Source organism: Sceloporus occidentalis, unplaced genomic scaffold (assembly GCF_023333645.1).
Source record: "Sceloporus occidentalis isolate IW3139 unplaced genomic scaffold, rSceOcc1.0.p SCAF_172, whole genome shotgun sequence".
Lineage (NCBI taxonomy): Eukaryota > Metazoa > Chordata > Lepidosauria > Squamata > Phrynosomatidae > Sceloporus > Sceloporus occidentalis.
Genome location: NW_028317152.1, coordinates 155,781 through 181,830, shown reverse-complemented (window position 1 = coordinate 181,830; position 26,050 = coordinate 155,781). Strand labels below are relative to the sequence as shown.

Sequence of the window (26,050 nt, the reverse complement as noted above, 5' to 3'; positions counted from 1 at the left end):
TACAGGTACTGCATTCAACCATGCAAGTCAATGGAGCTCAGCTTTCTAATCACAGTGTGATTAGTAAAAATAAATTAAAAATAAAATAAAATGAATAATAATTAGAAAAAAATTGTAAAATGTAAAAATAATTTCCCACTGATGTCACTATCAGGGGAACCTTCAAGTTGAAAAAAAAGTAAAATTTTTTTTAAAAAAAGGCAAAAATAAATATATATATATAAAAAATATATTTTTGTGAGCAAGTCCTAAAATTAGCATATTAGCTTAAAACAATTCTCGCATGGAAAGAGTTAAAATACTGGCATATTAAATGCCCATGGGGTGTCTACTTTTAAAAAATGTATGATTTGGTGGGGTAAATTGAATTGGCCAGGTTCAACAAGGTCCCAATTAACACGAGGGGAAGGATGGCCACACATCTAATTTCCAATTAGAAAAATGCACACGTACCAAATGTGGCCTTTTAGTTTAGTACATGCATGTGGGGTATCACTGTACTCAGGAGATGTTGCTGAACACATATTGGGATGTGACAGCAGCATATACCAGGAGCTGTAAATTCATACATAAAGTAGGTGTGTGGGGGAAAAATACACACAAAAATACTACTGCAAACTTTGAAAAAATGCTGGTGGTAAAATGTGTGCATGCAAAGAGTTAAAATACCAGCATTTAAAATACCCTGTGGTGTCTAGTTTTCAAAAATATATGGTTTTGTTGGGCACACTGAAATGGCCCGGCTCAAAGATGTACCAAATAGGGCATGGGCAGTGGATCAGTGGATATGCTGAACACATATTGGGGTGTTTTGTGATAGTGACATATACGAGAACTTTTTAATTCATACCTGAAGTAAAATGTGTGTGACAAAACAAATGCAAAAAAATGACTACCACAAAGTTTGACAAAGACTGGTGGTAGATATGGTGCATGGAAAGAGTTAAAATACTAGCATTTGAAATACCCTGGGGTGTCTAGTTTTCAAAAATATATGGGTTTATTGGGCACACTGAAATGGCCCGGCTCAAAGATGTACCAAATAGGGCATGGGCAGTGGATCCCCAAATGCCAAAGTTAAACATTGAAAAATGTGCATGCCCCAAATGTGGCCCTTTTGCCCCCAAACAGCCAGGCAAAATCATTCATGTGATGTATCGCTGTACTCAGGAGATGTTGCTAAACACATATTGGGGTGTTTTATGATAGTGACATATACCAGGACCTGTTTATTCATACCTGAAGTAAAATGTGTGTGAAAAAACAAATGCAAAAAAATTACTACCATAAAGTTTGACAAAGGCTGATGGCAGAATAAGTGCTTGGAAAGGGTTAAAATACTAGCATTTGGAATACCCTGGGCTGTCTAGTTTTCAAAAATATATGACTTGATGGGGTAAATTGCATTGGCCGGGTTCAAAGATACCCGAAATGGCACATGGGGGAAGAATTACCAGATTTGGAAAAAATGGCTTTGAAATAGCAAAACGCTACCTGTACTTATTGCCCCATAATGTGTAGAAAAAATCAAAAGAACATAAAAACATTGGGTATTTCTAAACTCAGGACAAATAGTAGAATCTATTTAGCAGGTTTTTTTATTAAATTTTATAGATGAGTAAAAGATTTTTCAACTAAAAGTTAGAAAGTCATTTTTTTCTAAATGTTTCACCATATTTTATACTTTTTTTAATAGTAAATAATATGATACAATCAAAACAATGTCATCTAAAGAAAGCCCTTCTTGTCCTGAAAAAAACAATATCTAAGGTGTGTGGGTTCAGTAAACGGGAAAGAAGAAAATTACAGCTAAACACGAGCAGCGCAGAAATGTTAAAACGGCCATTGTCACGAAGGGTACAAAAAGTGACGTGTCTGACCCGTTAATGGACGTTAAGGGGTTAATACTTGAGGCATGGGGGAGCAGAAGAAATACCAGTAACAAAAGTTATGGTGGGTAAAGGTGCTGGGAAACCCTTCCACTTAAAATTAAGGGGTGGTACAAGAGACATTGCTTGCTTACATAAGCAGCAGGACCCCTGTGCACTATTATTTTCGGCCATATTTTGTTATTTCGGCATTTTGCCAATAATGCCACTTCCGACCGATATGTTTCAGCCACCAATATATCGGTGCATCCCTAATAAAATTGACAGAAAACATTAAGAGCTGCTTACTGTTTCAGTGAGTTGATATCTAGTTGTAGACACAAAAATCAAGGAGGCCTAAACCTCTTGTGATAACACTACATATACATAGGTCTTAAGTGATGTTTTGCTCTTCTGGCAAAAAAGTCATCCTTCAACAGGGTGTTATTGTTATCTGGAGACAAGAGCCTTTTGCAGAAGGTTTACTTCTGACAGATTGAATACTGTCTATTCCATCTAGATTATGTCCTGATCTGCGAGTTTTTTGGGAACCAGTTCCGGTTTCAAGCAGGTAACTGCCTTATAGCTTCAACTAACCAGGATGTTGGCATGGTTCTGAAAGAGGGCAACCAAAACAGGGTTAAAAGGTGTGGTTGCTCATATGCCACCTTAAAGTTGGGTGTATTCCCCCTAGCTAAAGTGGTATTAAAGGCCTGCATCCCTTTTAATGTCCAGTAAATAAATATATGAATCTTGATAATGTTGTCAAGCAGTAATTAACATCCAAGAAATAAAACCATTTATAATTTAGTCTCAGGTTTGGAATAGAATGATGGTAGTAATTAATCCTTAATTAACCAAATTGGAAGATTTAGTTAAGTTACTCCATAAGTATTTTGTAGGGAAAAGTACTGTGTAATGAAAATTCCTCAAATTAAATGTGTGTAGGCTGTATTTAGAGACAATATCAGCAGACCATCATGGAAACACTCATACCCCTACCAGTGAGTTTAAAATACTGTAGTGGATAAAACGGGTGGTTTAGTCCATGCCCCTGAAGGCAAACACCCTTGTGGTGACCTATGATTGGTCTGAGGCTTTAGGTAACCTAAACTAGGATAGTGGTATGCCTGGCTAACCTGCCAATCACAACATTCACTAAGGCAGATAATACTGTATTGTTTGATTTTCTAGTCAGACAAATCTAGGTTATGCATAAGATTCTTCAGTGTTGGCTAGGTTTTGACAGAATGCTCCAGTGCCATATCTTATACTTCAACTCATGCCTGGCACATGAAAAGTTGGTTAAAACAGGCTATTCCCCCTTTTACCTCCACAAGGCTTTTTGGTGTCAGACTGAACAGTTACTGAAGAGTAACAAGCCAGTCAGACAAAATATGTATAGGCAAAGTCAGGATAGCTCCTACCCATGCGCCTATAGCAGCCATGAAAGACTTACGAACTTTTGAACAGAGATGTAACTGAAGAAAAAAATTCAACATACCTCAATAATAGAAAATGGCGACAAAAAAATAAATAAAAACATTTCCTATCAAAACTGTTCCCTAAATGAATAGCTAACAGAAAGGCTGTGTTGGTGAAATTTTTTCCTGTTGCTTGAAACAGCAGGAGAAGCTGGATGTAGGTGTGACGGGACCGACCTGTACCCCGACTGGGTACTCCCGCCAAACGTTGCTTCCTCCTGACGGGACACCAACAAGTAACCCCTTCAGCACCAGGCAGAACCAGCGTTGTAGATAGAAGGAGGGACGTCGCTGCACCGAAGCCGCATTGGCACTGTGGCTATCCGAAGCTTAGCTACACAGTGTGGCTACAGCCCACCCCAAACATCAGGCAACACTCATGTTGAGGTGAAAGCAGGACTCATTTATTAAAGCCAAATACAGAACTATATATACACAAGTAGAAAAGGGGCAAGACAAATATCACATGATCCAATTACCATGTCAGGAAGGAAGTAATTAGATCAAATCCTGCAACACAATATCTGGGGGAAGGACAGGATGACACGAGACATAAATAATGACATTAACTGGGGACGTAGACGTGGAATGACGATAGACATATAATCGGCTTGAGACAGACAATGGCCAGGACACAGGGATAACAGGAGCTCACAGGATTAACAGCTACCTGTTATGTAATGGATAATTAGGTATGCAGCAGTGACACCAAGTCATACCTACAGGGGGTCTTAAGACAAGGGCTAACTCACACAATAACAGGGGAAACACTTCACACCTATACAATTAACAATGTACAGATAATCAGCCTTCTTCCTACCACAGGATGTCCAGCTGACGTTACAGTTCTGAGACTCTGAGTGCTAAAACATGGGGTACATCAGCAGACTGAACCCCTGTATCCACACACAGAAGTCTCTACAAGGCCTGGGCCCATAGTCGATAGGGAGGAGGCTGGCTCTCAGGCCTCTCCAGGGACCCCAGTGATGGAGGGTTCTGTCACACTAGGGGTTACTTGTTGGTGTCCCGTCAGGAGGAAGCAACGTTTGGCGGGAGTACCCAGTCGGGGTACAGGTCGGTCCCGTCACATTGGTGGCAAGCGGTGGGATGCTTCCTTAAAGAAATTTGTTATGGTCTGATTTCCGGGGCCGGAAGTTTCCTCTTTCACACCGGAGCGGGGACATCCAAAGCACCAGGATTGGTCACCCTTCGGGCAGAGAAGGAGCAACGCCAGGATCCTCAGCTATGGAACTGGAGTTCAGACGGCGTATGCAGGAGGCACGGGCCCAACCCGATGGACCTGTATCCGCTGAGGACGAGCTGCGGTGGAGGGATCATATCCGTCGGCAACTCTGGTGGGAGACTCTGCGATGGGAACAGGAATACTTGGGTAAGTGCCTCCCAACCAGCGAGGACATTTACTGGTTCCAGCTGGAGGCACGAATGCCGTTGCTGGGAAAGCAGCCCAGGGAGGAATGGGTGTCCGAGTTAGACGGGCTGGTCCAAACCGAGATGATGTGGGATGACGGATACAGGGCGTTACGATGGTATGCAGCCGAGGCGGGTTGGTGCCTGGAAGGTACAGAGCCCACGGAGGGCTATGACTTTGGCGGCCTAGGATTGTTATGGGATAGTCTTCAGGAGGACCTGGATTTCGGCAGTACAGTGGAGTGGCGGATTATGGACATCCGAGATTTCAGGGAATTGGACCTCCCAGGTGCACTGAGAGGTGATTTTGACTTTTTAACTACACAGGAGTGGGAACTGGAAAAAGCATATAAAAAACTGTTTGACCGTGTTCACCAGTATGCCCCAGTGTCCATGGATTTTGTCGATTATTCATCCGAGGATGTTAACCCAGGATGGGGGGATGAGGCTGCGGTCTTCCCACCGGGGTCCTCCGAATGCTGGGTAGTTCGCTCAGATCCACAACCCCCAGCTGAAGCGCTGACAACAGGGTGGGGAGCCCCTGGCCTCTGCCCCGTATCTGGAACAACAACAGGAATCCAGGGAGATGCGGTAGCTAGCCCACATCCCCAGCGGCAGCAGGAGCACGAGGGAGTGGAGGGTGCTGTCCCTCCTCCCCAGCGGCTGTTGGATAACCCGGGAGACAGCGCAGTCGGGTCATCTCCCCAGCGGCAGATGGAGAACCAGGGAGGGGATGCAGGCGGCATCACTCCCCAGCGGGTGGGCGAGTGTCCAGGAGATGGTGGAGCCGACCAGTCTCCCCAGTGGCAGCTCACAACTCTGGGAGCGGAGGAACCTGTTCTCCCTCCCCAGCGGCAGATCCCAGTTGAGGGAGCTGAGAGTGTCGTCCCTCCTCCCCAGCGGCTGACAGATGAACTGGAAGACGGCGCAGCCGGCTCATCTCCCCAGCGGCAGATCCCAATCGATGGAGCCGAGGGTGTCGTCCCTCCTCCCCAGCGGCTGACGGATGACCCGGGAGACGGCACAGCCGGCCCATGTTCCCAGCAGCAGAAGGAGCATCAAGGAGGGGGTGCAGGTGGCATCACTCCCCAGCGGTCAAGTGAGTGCACAGGAGATGGCGCAGACGGCCAGTCTCCCCAGCAGCAGCTCACAGATTCGGAAGTGGAGGAACCTGTCCTCCCTTCCCAGCCACAGATCCCAGTTCAGGGAGCCGAGGGTGTCTTCCCTCCTCCCCAGTGGCGGGCAGATGACCTGGGAGATGGCGCTGCCAACCCATCACCACAGCGACAACAGGAGCCCCAGGGAGAAGATGCAGGCATCATCACTCCCCAGCGACTGGGAAGATTCCAGAGAGAAGGTGCTGTAGGCACTTCTCTCCAGCGGCAGTTGTATTTTTCTGGAGAGTCAGAGGTGGGGCGGGGGAATACTGCTCTTGGAGGGGCAGATTATTTGGGGCACCAGTTTCGGGAGGGCATTGATGGGCCAAGTGAATTAACTGACTACGGAGTCAACCCGTTTGGGGTTTCCTCCTGTGTCAGTCCTATTTGGAAGGGGGAGAAGTGTGACAGAACCCTCCATCACTGGGGTCCCTGGAGAGGCCTGAGAGCCAGCCTCCTCCCTATCGACTATGGGCCCAGGCCTTGTAGAGACTTCTGTGTGTGGATACAGGGGTTCAGTCTGCTGATGTACCCCATGTTTTAGCACTCAGAGTCTCAGAACTGTAACGTCAGCTGGACATCCTGTGGTAGGAAGAAGGCTGATTATCTGTACATTGTTAATTGTATAGGTGTGAAGTGTTTCCCCTGTTATTGTGTGAGTTAGCCCTTGTCTTAAGACCCCCTGTAGGTATGACTTGGTGTCACTGCTGCATACCTAATTATCCATTACATAACAGGTAGCTGTTAATCCTGTGAGCTCCTGTTATCCCTGTGTCCTGGCCATTGTCTGTCTCAAGCCGATTATATGTCTATCGTCATTCCACGTCTACGTCCCCAGTTAATGTCATTATTTATGTCTCGTGTCATCCTGTCCTTCCCCCAGATATTGTGTTGCAGGATTTGATCTAATTACTTCCTTCCTGACATGGTAATTGGATCATGTGATATTTGTCTTGCCCCTTTTCTACTTGTGTATATATAGTTCTGTATTTGGCTTTAATAAATGAGTCCTGCTTTCACCTCAACATGAGTGTTGCCTGATGTTTGGGGTGGGCTGTAGCCACACTGTGTAGCTAAGCTTCGGATAGCCACAGTGCCAATGCGGCTTCGGTGCAGCGACGTCCCTCCTTCTATCTACAACGCTGGTTCTGCCTGGTGCTGAAGGGGTTACTTGTTGGTGTCCCGTCAGGAGGAAGCAACGTTTGGCGGGAGTACCCAGTCGGGGTACAGGTCGGTCCCGTCACAGTAGGCACCAGAGGTGGCTCCAACTTTAGATCAGAAGCTGGCACGGGGAAAAGTTAAATCAACCCTCCCCACCCGACAAGATGGTACTGCTTCCAGCAACCCGGAAGAGGACAGAGAAAAAAAAAAAAACACTGGGAGGATGGGTAAAGGGGTGTCTGTGTGGGTGGCTTTATTTATGTCCAGGGTCTGTCCTACAATTGAAACAACCCCATTGTTGCTGCCACATGGACATCAGGGAGATCGTCTGGTAAAGTGAGGGATGTATTTCAATACCTTAGAAAGTAGAGTGGAAGCTCTCATTCTTGTCTCTTCCATACCTCCCACATCAGCTGGGCTAATATTTTCCAAGAGTTTTGTCAATAATGGAAACAGCACCTATTGGCATATTTGAAGGAATATAAGACATTAGTAAGATGGTTTTGGGTAAGTTGGAACTTATCACCTGGTTTAACATGACATTAATAGCCAAATATTGACTCTACAGTATAGTATTTTATACAAGGTTTTAAGACAAACCAATGACCAAAAAAACTAAAGAGAATTTTGTGCCTCCCATTAGCATCAAAACCAGCTTACAGCGGCAAAATTACCCAGCTACACACTCCCAGAAAAAAGAAACCACTCCAAGGAAAAGGGAGACATGAGACCCATCACAGCGGGACTAGCAAAACAGTAAATATCTAACAGACGATACTATATGAGGTACAGAAACACATAAGTGTATACATGCGTCAGTAACCAAAGCACCTCTCATATCTGTGAGCATTGTTGAGCACAGAAAAGCATAAATTTGACTAGTACAAGTCAAGTGGAGGACACACAGGGTAGGACAAGGAACAAAACACAGAGGAAAGGGAACAGAGAAACAAAGGCTAAGAGAGAACAAGGATAGGAGAGGAAGAAAGAAAAACAAAAAACAAACCCAACCCACCCCCAAACAGTCGACACAGCACTCTACACAGCATTCCATCCCTGAACATCCGGACTCACAATATATTCCATCCAATAATACCACATTCTCCTGTATTTCTCACTCTGGTCATCAGAGGACATAGCTAATTCTTCCAATGCTCTTATGTGTTCCACTTTCAAAATCCACTCCTTGAATGAAGGAGGTAAGGGGTCTTTTACCAATGAAGCGGTATAAAAGCTTTTGCCGCTTTCAGTAGGTGAGGTACTATCGACGTCTATAACTTGAGATAAATTGAGTGGTATAGTGCAATAGGAATGTTTCAGGCAAAAACGGTATTGAACATTTTAGGAATATAGAATTGCCTGCGGCGAGTTCGCAGTGCCCGAGCTAAACGTTCATAATACGCTGTTCATAACACAACTGCCTCAATCTCAGAAAAGAATGCCTCGCAAGTCTTTACGCAAAAGAAGCAACTGCTGAAAGGCCGTGTCTGTTAGAGTATCCTTGTGTGCTTGTTCTAGGGTCGCTATTTCTTGATACAGGTTCCCAAAGACGGCTGAATCTGCTCTCTTCCTTTCAGCACCAACCTTTATGAAATGCCCGCGAACCACACATTTATGAGCCTCCCAGACAATCAGTGGGGAAAAGTCAGACGAGCTGTTGTCCAAAAAATAGTCAAAAGTGTTTTCGTTTCGGCCTGGAGCACCGAGTCAGAAAAAAGCCTTTCATTAAGTCTCCACGTCGCAGAAGTCGGTCTAATCAGTGTCGAAGTCAGAGACATTACCAGCTGTGCGTGGTCCGGCCAGGTGATCAGTCCGTAGTGTGCGGTCTTCAATTAAGTAAGATGATAATATGGCATAAACAGATAATCAATTCTAGTGTAGAGCCCTCTAGGAGTAGAAAAACTATAATCCCTATCACAGGGATGTAGCGCCTTCCAGCAGTCCACCAGTTGGAAGTCATGTAATAAGGCTTTCATCTTTTGGGAGATATGTGGGGGTGTGCAGGAGTGCCCTTCAGAAGTATCCACCCTGGGTTCAAAAGCTAAATTGAAATCTCTGCCAAAGACTCTCTTGAAAAGACTGCAGCAACCTGATAATCCTGGAAAGGCAGCGGTGCTGCAGTCTATTAAGTAAATAAACATTAGCGAAGGTATCTAGGGAATCCACTATAGTAGCCTTCACAAAAACAAATCTACCACCACGTGTCACGTGGGCTTCCTCAATAAATGGTGTATGTTTATCAAAAAGTGTAGCTGTGGCTTTGGACTTAGATGCTAGATTATTACTAAAAAAAAACCCCATCGGGTAAGAAGGTATGTACATAAAATAATAAAAAAATAATATATATATATATATATATTTGTGTATATCATCTGTGAAATGCAATCAAAAAAGATCTCTATCGAATTAAGCAGGACTGTGCGAGTCCCCGAGAGGAGAGGACTCCGTGATAATACCGAAGCACATGCCCCAGGGATGAACTGAAGAAGTGCAAATCACAAAACAAAATAGTACATTACGTAAAGTATATGCACAATATCTGTGGCAGCAGCCATAACCTGTGTGTTATGTCCTGTCACACATCTTCGGCTGGCGAGAGCAAAGGCAGATGGGGAAACAAGACATATACGTGACCACAGTGATAGCCACAGCAATAGCCACAGTTCAAGTGTCCCTTCGGGTAGGACACACACTGTAGAATGCAGGTCCGGAGACCGGACACGTAAACAAATAAAATAAAAAACCACCATAGGGCCGAAAAACTCAAAACATAGGGCCTCGGAGATGTGTACGATGATGACTACTCACTGCGCAGGACAACCATCACCCCTCTCTCGCAAACTCTCTCGGAGGAGCAGCGTCACGGCGAGGGACAGGTATCAAATCCAGCTGCCTCTGCGGTCCCCTGGGTCTGGATGTCTCACGGCGGCGCAGATGACAGACGATCTACCAGGACCCCAGGTAAGCGCAGCTCTGGCAGTCCCCGGTCCTCGATGTGTAGATCAGCAATGCAGAGATCTTCCAAAAACTCTGGGAGCTCATGGTGGTATCTCAGTGATTTAATGGTATTATTGATCTGAAAATTCAGGCTAAAGGGGTAACCCCAACTATACCTCAGCTCTCGCCTCAGAAATATCATCATAGAAAGCTACCTCATGGCCAAGAACCCACTTCCGGCGCCCGATTCATGATGGTTTCCTTCAGCCGATAATCTACCCTATGGCAAACAACATCCCGTGGGGGGCTGTCGGGGGCCACGTGGCCGCAAAGCACGATACATGCAGACTACCGCATCCCGGGGCCTGTTGAGGAGCAAATTAAATAGTTCGGTAAGTACCCGAAATACGTCTTCCTCCTCCTGGGGTCGTGCTTCAGACAGGCCTCGGACTTCTAAGCGCCAGGTAAAGGGTGTGTTGTGTGGATATTTTCACCATCTGCAAGAGATTATGGGTCAGGCGGGTGGACTCCTGTTCCTGAGTGGTAAGCTGTTTCTCGAGGCCCAGCAACTCTGGCTTCAGGGACGCCATCTCCTCCTTCACCGTATGCTTGAGCGCCGTAATAAGGGTACTGAAGTCATTCCTCCACGGGGCAGAGGCAAACAAACGATGCACAATCACCTGGCCTGGGAGATCCATGGAGGCATCCTCACCTCCACTCTGCCGGCTGTCTTCCGTACCCACTGTGCTCACAGGCGAGGGAACCTCGAGGCCTTCAGATGGTTGCAAGGTGAGATCTTGTGGCGTCTGAAAATATTCCCGCAATGAGGTGGAAGCTGGCTTGCCCTTTCCCCTAGGGGTCTCTGAGTCATCTTGCAGCTTTTTATTTCTGCCTATGATGCAGGATGGCTAAAGATAGCTAGTAAAGGTTAGCGCCGTGGCGGAGCTCCACACTTAAGCGTCCATCTTCTCTGACAGCTAACCTATTCTATACTCCAATAAAGTCATTCTTATGGCCCTTTAACTCCTGAAGGCAAACCTATGGATTTCCGCTCCTGTTAACCTATGCGATGCTGCGTAGATAAACGGAGCGGAAATCCGTAGGTTCCTCGTCAGAAGTTAAAGACCTTTAACTCTTGGAAGGGGGAGACAGGCTATATTCCGCCATCAGAAGTCAAAGGGCTGTGCGGGAGACTATTGGTCGCCTGCAGGGGCCTTCTCTGGCATCAACCACTTCATTGGTTGATGGCAGAGGAGGCCCCTGCCAGCAACCGATAGAGTTGCTGGTACAGACTTTTAAAATCCTGGTAGTGTGTACTGCGTTAACCCTATATTAACCCTTTCTGCAAAAAAAAAACGGCAACAAACAAAGAAATAATCGAACACGAAGAATGTACAAGAATACTAGCCCGACCTGAACATAGGAACAGGCGAATATTCATGGAATACCAAAACTTTTTTCCCCACGTAGACAAAGTTATTACTATTAATCACTAGTCCTACATAAATGTTCATATTTATATTCACAATATATTAAAGTACATACAAAACAGCAAATTATTTTGTATCGACCTCCCAAAACAAGTTATTGAGCAAGAATCAGAGGCGTATCTACTGAAAATAGCGCCTATGGCAAGCACTGAAATTGCGCCCCTGTCCAAATAAAAACCCATTTACTAGCCCCTGCTGACTAATATATATATATATATATATATATATATATATATATATATATATATATATATATATGTATATATATTAGTCCCTGCTGCCGATAGCGGGTATAGATCAACACGCAAACCCAGATCAATTGAAATTCACTTGTGATCTCAGCACTGAAGGTATATATCAAATAAACAGAATCAGACATACAAGTCCTGTATTTGCAGGTATACAATAATAATATATGAAACATAGCATCGCAGGTATAGATCAACTGAATACGACATATTAACCCTGTATTTGCAGGTACACATAAATAATGTATGGAAACATAGCATAGCAGATATGGATCTACAGCATAACACAAAAACCCAGCTTTGCAGGTAAAGATCAATTGGAATTCACATAAAAACACGGCATTAAAGGTATATTTAAAACCCCCTAAATTACAGGCATAGATCACAGGTTGCACCCCAAAGCCAGCCCTGGCGTCCACACTGCCCACATAGAACCTGGCCAGCACCCAGATTACACACATAAGATTTGCCATCTTTGTCCCCAAATAGCCCACCACAAGTCAACTTTGTCCCCACACAGTCCGGCCAGTGCCATCTTTGTCCCATATACACCCTGCCTGTGCCATCTCGGTCCCCAAGGCTCAAACCTCCTGCTAGTGCCATCTTTGCCCTTCCACAATTATACATCTATGATACACAAACACTTTTACAGTCACTCACTAATTCACACTTTAATTCAGAGAACTCATCCACACATTAACTCATGCTCTCCCTCATTCAGACAATTCATCCACACATTAACTCATGCTCTCCCTCATTCACTCAATGCATCCACACATTAACTCATGCTCGCCCTCATTCAGACAACTCATCCACACATTAACTCATGCTCTCTCTCATTCACTCAATGCATCCACACATTAATGCACACTCTTTACTTATATCTACCCCCCTCCCTCATCACTTTTTACCCCCCTCCCTCCCTTACCACTTTTTAACCCCCCTCCCTCCCTTACCACTTTTTAACCCCCCTCCCTCCCTTACCACTTTTTAACCCCCCTCCCTCCCTTACCACTTTTTAACCCCCCTCCCTCCCTCACCACTTTTTAACCCCCCTCCCTCCCTCACCACTTTTTAACCCCCCTCCCTCCCTTATCACTTTTTAACCCCCTCCCTCCCTCACCACTTTTTAACTCCCTCCCTCACCACTTTTTAACTCCCTCCCTCACCACTTTTTAACCCCCCTCCCTCCCTTACCACTTTTTAACCCCCCTCCCTCACCAACCACTTTTTAACCCCCTCCCTCCCTCACCACTTTTTAACTCCCTCCCTCACCACTTTTTAACTCCCTCCCTCACCACTTTTTACCCCCCTCCCTTACCACTTTTTAACCCCCCTCCCTCCCTTACCACTTTTTAACCCCCCTCCCTCCCTTACCACTTTTTAACCCCCCTCCCTCCCTCACCACTTTTTAACCCCCCTCCCTCCCTCACCACTTTTTAACCCCCCTCCCTCCCTCCCTTATCACTTTTTAACCCCCTCCCTCCCTCACCACTTTTTAACTCCCTCCCTCACCACTTTTTAACCCCCCCTCCCTCCCTTACCACTTTTTAACCCCCCTCCCTCACCAACCACTTTTTAACCCCCTCCCTCCCTCCCCAACCACTTTTTAACCCCCCTCCCCCATCACTTTTTTTTTTTTTTTTTTTTTTTGTCAATTCTCCGTTTATTAAAAAAACATGCACAGCAGTAAACACAAAGGCGTTACAAACGCATGGTACAATGTGCATAGTCACACAAGAGGCACGTAATATAAGTCAGAATGGATGATCCACGGATACATAATGCATAAGTTACACACGTATAGACCTGAAAGGATCAGTAGTTTACTGCAATCCAGAGTCACGCACACATCAGTAGTTGCTCAAAAGGCACAGGAGAATAACAGAAGAAAAATACATAGCCCCAATAAAGACGTTACAATGTCTGGAACGTCGAACGTCAAACAAGAAACAAACGAAACCAGGGTCTCACCGCACAAAAAGATCCGCAGAAAAATGTCTATTGTCATATTGCGCAGCCAGAACGAGCACGGAAAAAGAAAAAAAAAAAAAAAAAAAAAAGGGGGAAAAGAGAAATAGGAGCAACCTCAAACCCTATCGAAAGCGAAACCCGGGGATTCACGGAGGACCCCAGGGAGGGCGAGACCAGCGTGGTCATGGAGGCTGTGCACAACCAATGGCCATCCCACGCGACGAGGACATATAGGATGACCATGGGAACCACTTAAGGCCGTTCTTATACCCCCTCCCCCGAGAAGTCGCCACAAGGTCCTCCATCTGACACACGAAATTGACCCTAGAAATCCAAGCGGCGATAGGGGGGGGACCCGGCCTCTTCCAAAACCTAGGAATGACAGATTTCGCCGCTTGAATCAGGTGAATAGTGAGAGACCGTTTGAAAGACCCGAAGGAAACCTGAGTATGGAGGAGTAACAAGGACTGGGGGGACGCAACAAAATCCGGGTCGGACACCTCAGTGATCACCCTGACTAATGTCTCCCAGAACGGGCGAATATCCTTACACTCCCACCACAGGTGAAGAAAGGAGCCCTCCGCCTCCGCACACCTCCAACACAATGGAGAAACCTGAGGTAAGTAATGGTGAAGTTCCAGGGGCACCTTATACCAGCGAGACAATAGTTTGAAGGCGGTCTCCTGAACTTTAGAGGAGAGGACGCCCTTATGGGTAAGCATTAAAATTTTGTCCCAATCATCGTCAGCAAACTGGACGGAGAGGTCCCTCTCCCAGAGACTAAGGTAGAACGGTTTCGAAGTACAATGCGCGTCCACAACCAAAGCATACAGGTATGAGAGCAAGTGCGGTTGCTCTTTGGGGAGAACGCAGAGCCGCTCAAAGTCAGAGAGATCCCTGGTGAGCAAGGGATTAGGGAGAAGAGAGGTAAGAAAATGTTTCAAACGGTGATACAAAAACGCGGACCGAAAGGGGGGGGGAGCCAGGCCTATCAAAGCTGAAAGAGGTTTAAACTCAGCGCCCTGAAGGAAATGGTAAAATCTAACGCGGTCCGTCGCTAGTCGAGGGAAAGAACCAGCCAGACTGCCACTGAGGTCGGGAGGGAGAGTTGGGTTATGCGTGAGAGGGAAGAGGGGACATGGGACAGACGTGAGGAGGCGACGGCGTGAGAGACGACCCATGACTCGCAACGTGGCCAAAACCGTGGGATGTGAGTGCACCAGTAAGCGACGGAAACGGTCTTGCAACCATGGAACCGCCGAAATGTGATGGGCCAAAAACGAGTTCTCCAGAGGTATCCACAACTTCGGAGCCTCCAAGGACCACTCCACGACACGACGAAGGTGAGACGCCAACCAGTACCACTCCACATTAGGGACCCCCAAACCTCCCCGGAGCTTAGGCCGGACCATATGTAGAAAGGAAAGGCGAGGAGAACTGTCCCCCCAAATGAATTTACGGAACACCCTGTGGCAGGCCTTAAAGTACGCTTTGGGAAGAAAAATGGGCAAACACTGCAAGAGGTATAAGAACCTGGGAAGGATATTCATTTTAATCACCCCTATACGGCCGAACCAGGAGATATGAGGGACAGCCCACCTGCGAAGGTCGCCTTGCACAGAGGAAAGAAGGGGGTCAAAATTTAAGGATTTAAGCTGAGAGAGATCAGCCGGTATCCAGAGACCCAAATACTTTATGGCCTCATGTTGCCAGCGAAAGGGGAAGGATCTGGCCAGGGAATCCCGAAGGGACTGGGACAAATTAATTCCTAAAAGCTCAGATTTTTGCAAATTAATAACATAGTTAGAGAGGCCCGTGAAGACCTGGAGCTCCTCAATGATGTGCGGGAGGGAAGTGGAGGGCTGCGTAACCAGGCAGAGCATGTCATCGGCGTAAATGGCAAGCTTATGCGTATGATCAGCGATGCGGAGGCCGGAAATGTTAGCGTTACCCCGAAGCGCAGAAGCCAAGGGCTCCATTGCCAGGACGAAAAGCAACGGGGAGAGGGGGCAGCCCTGACGGGTACCATTATGGATGCGGAAACGGGAAGACAGAATACCATTCACTTTGACCTGAGCCGAGGGGTTGGAATACAGGGCGCCAACTAGATTGAAGAATTGACCCCGAAGCCCGATTGAGGACAACGTCTGGAACAGGAAGGGCCAGGCCACCCTGTCAAACGCCTTCTCGGCGTCCAGGGACAACAGGACCAACGGGGTGGAGTGATGTGTAGCGTGCGCAATCAAATTAAGCACCTTAATAGTGTTATCCCTGGCCTCCCTCCCCAGGACGAACCCAACCTGGTCCCTATGGACCAGGGCAGGAATATATGGGCCCAAACGTAGCGCCATCACTTTGGCCAAAAGTTTAAGGTCTGTGTTGATCAGGGATATGGGGCGATAATTGGAGCAATGATCCGCGTCCCTCCCAGGCTTGGGGATAACCACTATGTGAGCCAGATTCGACTGAGGATCAAGCAACTGACCCTCCGCCAAGCAATTGAAGAATTTGGTCATGTGAGGGCCCAGCACTGGAAAAAAACGACTATAATAACCAGTGGTAAGGCCATCTGGGCCCGGACTCTTGCCCTTCGAAGAGGACTTCAGAGCAAGGCCGATCTCGTCACTAGAAATCGGAGCATTCAGGGACTCAATGACGGAGTCCTCCAGTCGCTGGGGAAAATGTTTGGCCAGGTAATCCTGAATAGAAGGGCGAGAATGCGAATCGGAGGGAGCCGCGTGGGGTAGATTATAAAGAGCTGCATAAAACTCATGAAAACAGTGAGCAATCTCGGAAGACTCAAAGCAGAGGTCGCCCCCACCATTCCTAATCCTGGGAATATAGGAAGCAGAAGACTGCGCTCGAAGAGCCCGAGCCAGCAGCTTCCCAGGCTTATCACCCAACTCGTAAAAATGCTTCCTAGTCAGCAGGAAGGAGCGTTTAGTTCTGTCATCCAGGAGGGAGGCCAATTGAGAACGAAGAGTATGGAGTTGGGGAAGAAGGACAGAGGACAGGGAGGCCTTATGGGCCTGCTCCAATCTGTAAATCTGCGTAGTAAGCGACAAAACCTCAGCCCGCCGAAGCTTCTTAAGGGTGGCCCCCAACTGAATGAGGTGACCCCTCATAACGGCCTTATGGGCCTCCCATATGGTAGGAAAGGGAATGTCATCCGTAACATTATCGGCAAAATAGTGTGTGAGATGATCGGAGAGATCCGATAAGTGAGTGGGATTATCCAAGAGATTTTCATTCAGTCTCCAGGTCCAGGGTTTAAGGCGTGACCGAGACAGCGAGATCGTGACATGAATCGGCGCATGGTCGCTAAAGGAGCTAACGTCAATGCAAGACGAGCGAAGGTGCAAAAGGTGGTGGTGCGAGAGAAACAACATATCAATGCGTGTATACCTGTTGTGGGGAGGCGAAAAAAAGGTGTAATCCCTATCAGAGGGATGTTGGGACCTCCAAACATCTACCAACTGATTTAAGTGGAGAGCGCGTTTAACCTTCTTGATATGTCGAAAAGGGATGTGAGAAACACGGGCAGAGGAGTCCTGGAGGGGGTCTAAAATCATATTAAAATCTCCCCCAAACAGGGACAGGCCCTCCTGAAAATCACCAAATTTCGCTAAGATGCCACACAGGAAGGCTGGTTGGTTGCGATTCGGCGAATATATGTTGGCTAACGTGACCTTCTGATTACCAATAAAACCTTTTACAAAAAGGGCCCTACCCTCCGAATCCCTCCACACGTCCAGAAGCTGGAAGGAGAGAAGTTTGTGAATAACAATGGCCACTCCCTTAGTTTTAGAATCGGGCGAACTAGAGAAGAAAACCTGAGCAAAACGCCGATCCGTAAGTTTAAATTCTCTAGAAGCTATAAAATGGGTCTCTTGAAGGAATGCGATATGAGAGCGAAAGGAGTGTAGTGTGTGTAATAATTTGGACCTTTGCTGCGGCTTATTAAGACCCCTCACATTAAGAGAGGTGATTTTAATGCAATCAGGGATAGACATCGGTACTAGACATTAAAAGAAACATAATGCAATGTAAGACTACCTGGCGGCGAAAAGCCAAAAGAAAAAAACAAACTAAACCATAAAAAATCAAACAAGAACAGTAAGAGCCCAAGGAATGCCCGTGGAAAGCAACCCAGGACTCCGGATGCCTAGGCATCAAATAGTGAGCCCAAAGACCTAACAGTAGGTCGTAAACCAATACTCCAACTCCCAAAGGGAGGGAAGTAGGTCGGCTCCGAGGGGGGAACAAGAGGGTAACCAGTAAAACAAAAACAAAAAAAACAAAAAAAAAACGCTAGCGGAGCCATGATAATGTGCCGTCAGAACGAAGGACCCCCATCCCCACCCTCCCGGAACCTGAGCGTCGTAGAGCCGAGAGTCCGGAAACGACAGCGGAGGAGGAAGCACTGAGGGCCAGTCAGGAGATCTGCCGCATGAACATTGCCCAAGCAGGGCCGCCGAAGACGAGAGGCCAGGACACAGAAGGCGAGCGTCAGCGACTCCAGCAGGTGAAACAAAGTCCAGGAGGGTAGAGCGTCCCACAATAAGGTATAAAAAAATAACAAAAATTAAAAAAGAAATAAAGGCGAAAATAAAGGCAAACATACGAGTTTAGTCAGTGTGTGTGTCCCGAGCTCGCACATCCTCTCCGCCGTGGTGTCTCTTCTTACGCTGCGGGCGAGGAGACCAAACCCTAGACGGATCCGACAGACTCGCCGGCTGGTGGAAGGAGTAATCCCACGCAGGAATGTCGCACGATGGCAGGCCAAGCGATTCCGTAAAACGGGGTACATCTTCCGGTTGCCGTATGATATGGGCACTGCCACCTCGCCGAACAATGAGGGCAAAGGGAAAGCCCCATTGGTATGGGATATTCGCCTCACGGAGAGCCCGGGTGATCGGCTGGAGCAAACGACGGTTTTGAAGGGTCGCCGGAGACAAATCCTGAAATACCGCAACAGGACAGGAATCCCAGGTGAAGGTAGGTCGAGATCGAAAGGCCCGCACAATGTCTTCCTTGAGAGGGTAATCTTGAATGCGGCAAATTACATCCCTCGGAGGGAGAGAGCCGGAAGGCTTTTGACGCAGGGCCCTATGGACCCTGTCGAACCGAACAGGAGTGTCAGCCTCTCTGTTGAGAACTTTATTGAAGATTGCCGTAAGCGTGGCAGGTAGGTCATCGTGGAGGATCGATTCCGGCAGGCCGCGAACCCTAAGATTATTGCGCCTGCTTCTGTTGTCGAGGTCATCAATCCGTCTCGTGAGCTGTTGTATGACAATCGATTGCTCGCGAAGTTGAGCAGATAACGAGTCCACTGTCGCGAAAACACGAGGTTGATCCCCCTCCAGGGCCGCAACCCTGTCACCTACATGACGGATGTCCGCTTGTATGGCGGTTAAACTGGAGCGAATGCCTTGGGTAGCGCGATCCACGATGTCGGCAATATCTTGCTTAGTAGGCAGCAGATCAAACTTGTCCTGCCAAGTGGGAGGAGTGGGGTCAGGAGAAGGTCGTCGAGCGACCGAGGCAGCCTCATCTGCGACATCACTCTCCACGCTGGCCGTAGAAGATGGCGGCCTAGCACAGGAATCGCGGGAGTCCTGATCAGGCGGAGGACGAAAGAAGGGGCGCAACGAGGTAAGCGACCCCTTGTCTTTAGACCCCGAGGGTTTTGGGGTGCCAGTAACCCTGCCGTGCTTGCCCATGGCGGCCAAGGAGCGTTAAAAATAGCTAAAGATGGGCCAGGTGCGCCGGAGCTCCAGAATCAAGCGGCCATGCTGGTAGCCGGTCAGCCACGCCCCCCTCCCCCATCACTTTTTAACCCCCCTCCCTTATCACTTTTTAACCCCCCTCCCCCATCACTTTTTAACCCCCCCCCCTCTCACCTTGAAGTCCAGCGACGGGAGCACGATGTTGCTGTCTTCCTGCACCGCTCGCTGGTGCCCGCTGCTTCACTGCTGAGCGCCGTAATATGACGTCATATTTCGGCGCCCAGCAGTGAAGCAGCGGGCACCAGCGAGCGGCTTTTAAACACTGATGCGGAGGAGATAGAGGGGCGCCTAGCAACCGCTCGGCGCCCCTCTATCTCCTCCGCATCAGTGTTTAAAAGCCGCTCGCTGGTGCCGGCATTTCATGCAGAGCGCCGCAATGTCGGCATATTGCGGCGCTCTGCATGAAATGCCGGCACCGGGATGGGGGTAGAGGGCTCGTGGAGGAGAATGAGGGGCGCCGAGCGGTTGCTAGGCGCCCCTCTCTCTCCTCCGCATAAAAAAAAAATAAAAAAATGCCGGTGAGCGGCATTTAAAAGCCGCTCACCGGCGCCCCCCTTGGGATGGCGCCCATGGCACGTGCCATGGCTGCCATACCCTATATACGCCTCTGGCAAGAATTAAAATATAACAATTACAAACAGAAGAATTACATAAAAGCAAAATGCTGTCTTTTACCTTATTAAAGCATGACTCCCATTCCAGAGCATCTAATGTCTGTAGATCATGGACCAAGAGAGCTCGTTGCAGATAAGTGAGTGCCTGCATTCTAACCTGACGTCTTGCATCACAACACAGCCATGCAATGCCTGCAAAACAACAATGAAATATATAGACTTTACACAAACAAACCTAATATGACAATAAGCTTCTGTGCAAAGGGATTGGTTATTTTATCCGTGTTCCTTTCCCCTGAGATTAATTGCTTCTCATACAATTAGTATTTAGTTAATACAATCTGTGTAAGTTGTTCTGGAACAGAATCAAGAGAAAGTTGTATCACTGTGTGACGCTCTCATGGTTAATTACACACATTATGAACAACAAAATGGCTAACAAAAGTTTGTTTCCTCTACTAGCACGTAAAAATTGAGATCTTTCACAGCTTTTTCCCTTCACCTTGCAGCAATGGGCACCAGCAACTTGACCACAGTGTCCTGGAGTCTGCTGTTATCTTTTCCCCTGCTGACTCTAGGTGGTGCTGTTCCTCTGCCCAAGAACTATAGATACTGGCAGCCCGCGTGTGCAGCGTGTGCATCAGGTCAAGAAGCTGAAACAAAACACAGTAGTGAAAAGGAATATTTAAGTGCAAGTGTGAAGAATACATTACACGCTAACACCTTAAGAAATCCAAGGTCAGTTCAATGTTACAATTTCTTATCAGCCACTTGCAGCTGAGTTGCCTAGTAACAAAAACAAATAATTTTACAAAGAGTAACATTGTTCTTCCCTTAATATCCATGTAGCAGCAACAGTGGGGATGTAAAGAGCAGACTGTCCAAGTCACATATGTATGTTACGCAGCCTTTTAGGCTTGGACAGACTGATGCTAGCACTATTTCTTGGTTAGGAGTTACGACATTGGAAACTTTTGGCCTGAAAAAAGGTAAGCCCTACAATACAACCTTGTCCATGTGGAACATTGTATAAGACTCATTTACAGCCAGAGACTTCTATTTTCTTATTTTGTGGACAGTTGTGATGGCCATCAAGTACAGTTCTTTTAAAGTTAATATTTTTATATTAGTAGACTGCAGCAGTTCAAAAGACTATTTGGCACAGGGTCTCACATTGGAGGTTTCCTCTTAATCATGCCCCTAACAAAATGTTTGACTAGAGGCATTTAAAGCAGCAATTTGTATTTTCAAAAGCATTTGGTTTGAAGACCTTTCTTGAAACTAGCCGAAAGACACTGCAGAAGCCTAGGAATTGTAGCCTGTGAAGGTCAGATTGTAAAACCAGGATGGATAGAGTAGCTACTATCTCTGGATAGTCCAGATTGTTGTGGGCTGCTTTCACATTCCATATAGTTACCATTATTATTATTTATTGTTTTATATAGCGCCATCAAATTCTGTAGCACTGTACAACGGGTAGACAGGACATAAGTAGCATGTAACATAACAAATTGACTAACAGAGACAACAGGTGAGGAGGGCCCTGCTCAAACGAGCTTACAATCTTTAAATCTTTTTTTGGTTTTCCCATTCTGTTCACAATCATTTGGAAAACATCCATATACAGAGACCATGGGATCTGGCATCTGAGCTAAATACTTTTATACCCAAGAAAGAACTGAAAAGCCAGGTGCTGCAATCCTTCTACCTTCCAGATTGTTGGTATATGTCACCATTGTTATATTGTCTGACTGTCTCTGAACAGAATCCTGAGGACTCCAGTGGGCAAATCACACTCAATCACATTGCTTTAATTTTTTTTTTTTTTCTGTTCTTTAAATTACAAAACACAATTGTTTGCAAAAGGGGTATGTAATCATAGTCCTATTGCATACAATGAAACAAAGAAAATCACAGGGAGACAAAGGACACAAACAAATACATCAAAGAGTAAAAAAAAAAAAATACAAGGCAAACAGGCAAGGTTGATCCCAACATTATACGTTCAATCTAATATAATTGTTTTAATTATTGTTTCTTATTTTCATTGCACAAAAATATCGGACTTTTTGTTTATATTTTTATCTTATTACCGTATTTGCTCAATTATAAGATGACCCTGATTATAAGACGACCCCCCAAAATCGGAATATTAATTTAGGAAAAAAAGAAAAAGCCTGAATACAAGACAACCCTATAGGAAAATTGAACCTCACGGAGATTCAAGCAGTGAATTATGCTACACATCTGGTAAAATGCCTTACATGTCTTTTCCTAGGATGACAACTTTTAAATCTCTTGCCCATTTATCAAGTGCTAGTGTCAAATGTTCTTTTTTACTCACTCAAGTTTATTATCTCTGTACAACTGTACAGAGAGTACTTTTGTCACCAGCAAGTTTTCTAGGTTTAAGATGCTTTGAATTCTGTCGTCTCTTAACAGATGTCTATCACATTTTTAACTCTCAAAAAATTAAACCGTTGACCCGAAGGTAGACCAAATTTTTTGCACAATTCACGGGAAAGTTTTAACATTGCTCATTGCAAGTTAGGAGGGAGTAGATAGGGAGTGAGAAGAGGTAGATAGGTTGTTGCTAACCCATTTTCCATTTACGACGCTTCCAGACAGGCATGCACGACTGGATCCTTCGTGTGCCCCATTGTGGGGGACTTTCTATGTACCGGTATTCATTTTCTGTAAATGTGTTCTGGACAGGGTTGGATGGTGCACATTGAACATGTCGGTCATACTTGTCCTCTGTGCTGTAATGACCCTGCAGTGCTAGTTATTGACCTTCTTTATCTAGTGTTTGTGTAGTTGCTTTCCTGGATTACAACAACTGCATTTAAATATTGGTTTACTCCACTCCATTTTTGCTGAAGCAAGTACAATATATGTATCACTAGAGCAGAAGCTGATATTAGTGCCCCTTAGTGCAGGTCATACAAACAGAAGTAAACTCTAAATTCAAAAGAAAGACACACACCGTGGCTTGAGTGCATTCTTGGAGTAGACAGGGAGTGAGAAGGGGTAGATAGGGAGGGAGAGGGGATAGATAGGGAGGGAGAGAGGGTAGATAGGGAGGGAGAGGTGTTAGCTAGGGAGGGAAAGGGGAGGGAGAGGGGGTAGATAGGGAGAAAGGAGGGTGGCAAGAATATTGAAATAAAGAGTCAGAATGAGAGAGAGAATGCATGGATTAATGTGTGGATGCATTAATGAATATGTGTAAATAATTTGTGTAAAAGAATAAATGATTGAATGAAAGTGAAATAGTGAGTGACTGTAAAAGTGTTTGTGAATCATAGGTCTATTATTGATTTGTCAAGAAAGCAAAGATGGTATAAGCAGGGTGTTTAAGCACTGGGGACAAAGATGGCACAGGTAGCGTGTTTATGGGACAAACATGGCATACGTTCAGCTGTTTGGGGACGATGTTGACTTCATGCTGGGCTGTTTGGCGACAAAGATGGCACATCATATGTATGTGTAATTTGGGTTCTGGTCAGGTTTTATGTGGGCAAAGGTTCTTTGCTTTGGTGTGTGCGACCAGTGATTCAGGGGGGTTTATACCTTTAATGCAGAGTTTATATGCAATTTCCAATTGATATATACCTGCAAAGCTGGGTTTTGTGTTATTCTGTTGATCTGTATCGGCTATGTTTCCATACATCATTTATGTTTGCCTGCAAATATAGGATTTGTATGTTGATCAATACCTGGAGTGCTGTTTCCATGTGTTTATTTGATCTATACCTTCAGTGCTGACTGTACATGTGATTTCCAGTTGATCTATACCTGCAATGCTGGGTTTGTGTGTTCTGTTGGTTTATACATGCAGTGCTGTTTCCATACATTATTTATGTATACCTGCAAATACAAGTTTTTTTTTATCTTATTCAGTTGGATGTGCTGTTTACATGTGTTTATTTGATCTATACCTGAACTACAGGGTGTAAGTAAAAGAGCGGTATGGTTTAGTGAATGAGGGGACAAAGGGACTCTGGGGATGATTACAGGGGAGAGGACCTCTCAATGTCACGGTGCAGGACTGACTCTCACTGTCTTCCCCTGATCTGCAGTCAGCGTGGCAAATTTTTTTTTTTGGTGTGGTAGCGGAGAGAGTGATTGCATGCAAGGGAGTGTTGAGCGGGGCCCAAGGAAATGCTTGGGTAGGGTCCAATTTTTTCACTATAAAATATATTGGCAACAGGGTCTAATATTTATATATATATATATTGGCAACAGGGTCTAATATTTATATATATATATATATATATATATATATATATATATATATATATATTGGCAGCAGGGGCAAATATTTCTTTATATATTGGCAGCAGGGTCTAATAATATATATCAGCAGCAGGGGCTAATATTAATATATATGTATTGGCAGCAGGAGCTAATATTAACATGTATTGGCAGCAGGGGCTAATATTAACATATATTGGCAGCAGGGTCTAATATTTGTATATATTGGCTGCAGGGACTAATAATATATACTGTATTTGCTCGATTATAAGACGAGGTTTTTTCCAGAGCAAATGCTCTGAAAAATACCCCTCGTCTTATAATCGGGGTTGTCTTATAATCAGACCTCAAATAGGTCTGACTAGGAGACGAAGATCCAGATCCCCTGCAGCAATGCAGGGGACCTGGATCCTCCTCCTGTGTTATGCCCCCCCCCCCCCCCACTTACCGGCGCTTCTGAGTCCCCGGTGCTTAGTCCGGGCAGCTTGTAGAGCTCTGCGCAATTCGCTCAAGCGGAAGTTGTGTACGCGAATCGCGTAGAGCTCTACACGCTGAAGCACCGGTAAGTTTGGAGGAGGGAGGGGGAGGTAGTGTTAAACGGGGGGCATAAGGCATTTCTGGAGGCAGAGTGCTCTGTGAAATGTCTTTTAACCCCCTTAATGCCAATCTGCCACCAGAAATGCCTTTTAACCCTCTATACGCCACTCTGCCTCCTGAAATGCCTTATATCTCCCTATATGCCACTCTGCCCCATAATATGCCTTTTAACCCACTAAATGCCAGAGTGGCATATAGGGGTATAAGGCAATTCTGGAGGCAGAGTGGCACATATGGGGTCAAAAGGCATATCATGGGGCACAGTGGCATATAGAGGGTTAAAAGGCGTATCATGGGGCACAGTGGCATTTAGAGGGTATAAGGCATTTCTGGGGCAGAGTGGCAAGCCTGGGGGCAGATGTGCTTAACTGGGAGGGAAGGTTGTAATAAAAAGGAAATAAAAACAAAATATTTTCTCAATCATAGCTTTTATTAACAAACAATTGTTCACATAGTTTAACTGGTAAAACTTTTTATATGTACCATTTTATAATCGGCCCCCCATGTGCCCCCCCTAAATATGAAAGCTGGAGACGCCACTGGTAAGCAAGGGTATCTTCTGTCTCCTAGCCAGATCATATATATCTATAACTCTACTAATGTGGTTAGAAGCAAACTGTCCAGGGATAAAGCCCACTTGGTCATTATGGATTAAATCACTGATCACTTTTTTATTCTCTGAGCTATTATTCCTGCATAAATCTTGATGTCGATGTTCAGCAGTGATATCGGTCTATAACTAGCTACTTTTTCCGGATTTTTCCTTGGTTTTAAAATGGGAATTATATTTCCTATCAGCATCTCTTCTGGGATTTTACCTTTTTCTGATATCTCATTAAACATCTTTACCAGGTGCCTACATAGTTGGTTTTTAATAATGTTATAATTTTATCAAAATGATCTGGGCCCGGGGCTTTGTTCTTCTTTAGTTTGCCGATTATCTTTCCGACTATTAGAGTAAAAGGCATATTCCACGCCTCAAGTTGAAAGTCTGATAATCGGGGGAACATCTTGTTTTTAAAGTAATCATCCTCAATGATATTTTTTTT

General features: G+C 45.7%; 1 protein-coding gene across 1 annotated transcript in view; it reads right to left on the bottom strand.

The window, feature by feature from the left end:
• LOC149279305 (Golgi-specific brefeldin A-resistance guanine nucleotide exchange factor 1-like) overlaps nucleotides 1-26,050 on the bottom strand; it is a 168,495-nt gene that overhangs the window by 9,370 nt on the left and 133,075 nt on the right. The window contains exons 33-35 of the mRNA XM_089501339.1: nucleotides 20,653-20,803; nucleotides 20,212-20,342; nucleotides 7,456-7,557 (exon numbers count right to left, since the gene is read on the bottom strand). Coding sequence (XP_089357465.1) covers nucleotides 7,456-7,557; nucleotides 20,212-20,342; nucleotides 20,653-20,803 — 384 coding nt within the window. The remainder of the gene's footprint in view (nucleotides 1-7,455; nucleotides 7,558-20,211; nucleotides 20,343-20,652; nucleotides 20,804-26,050) is intronic.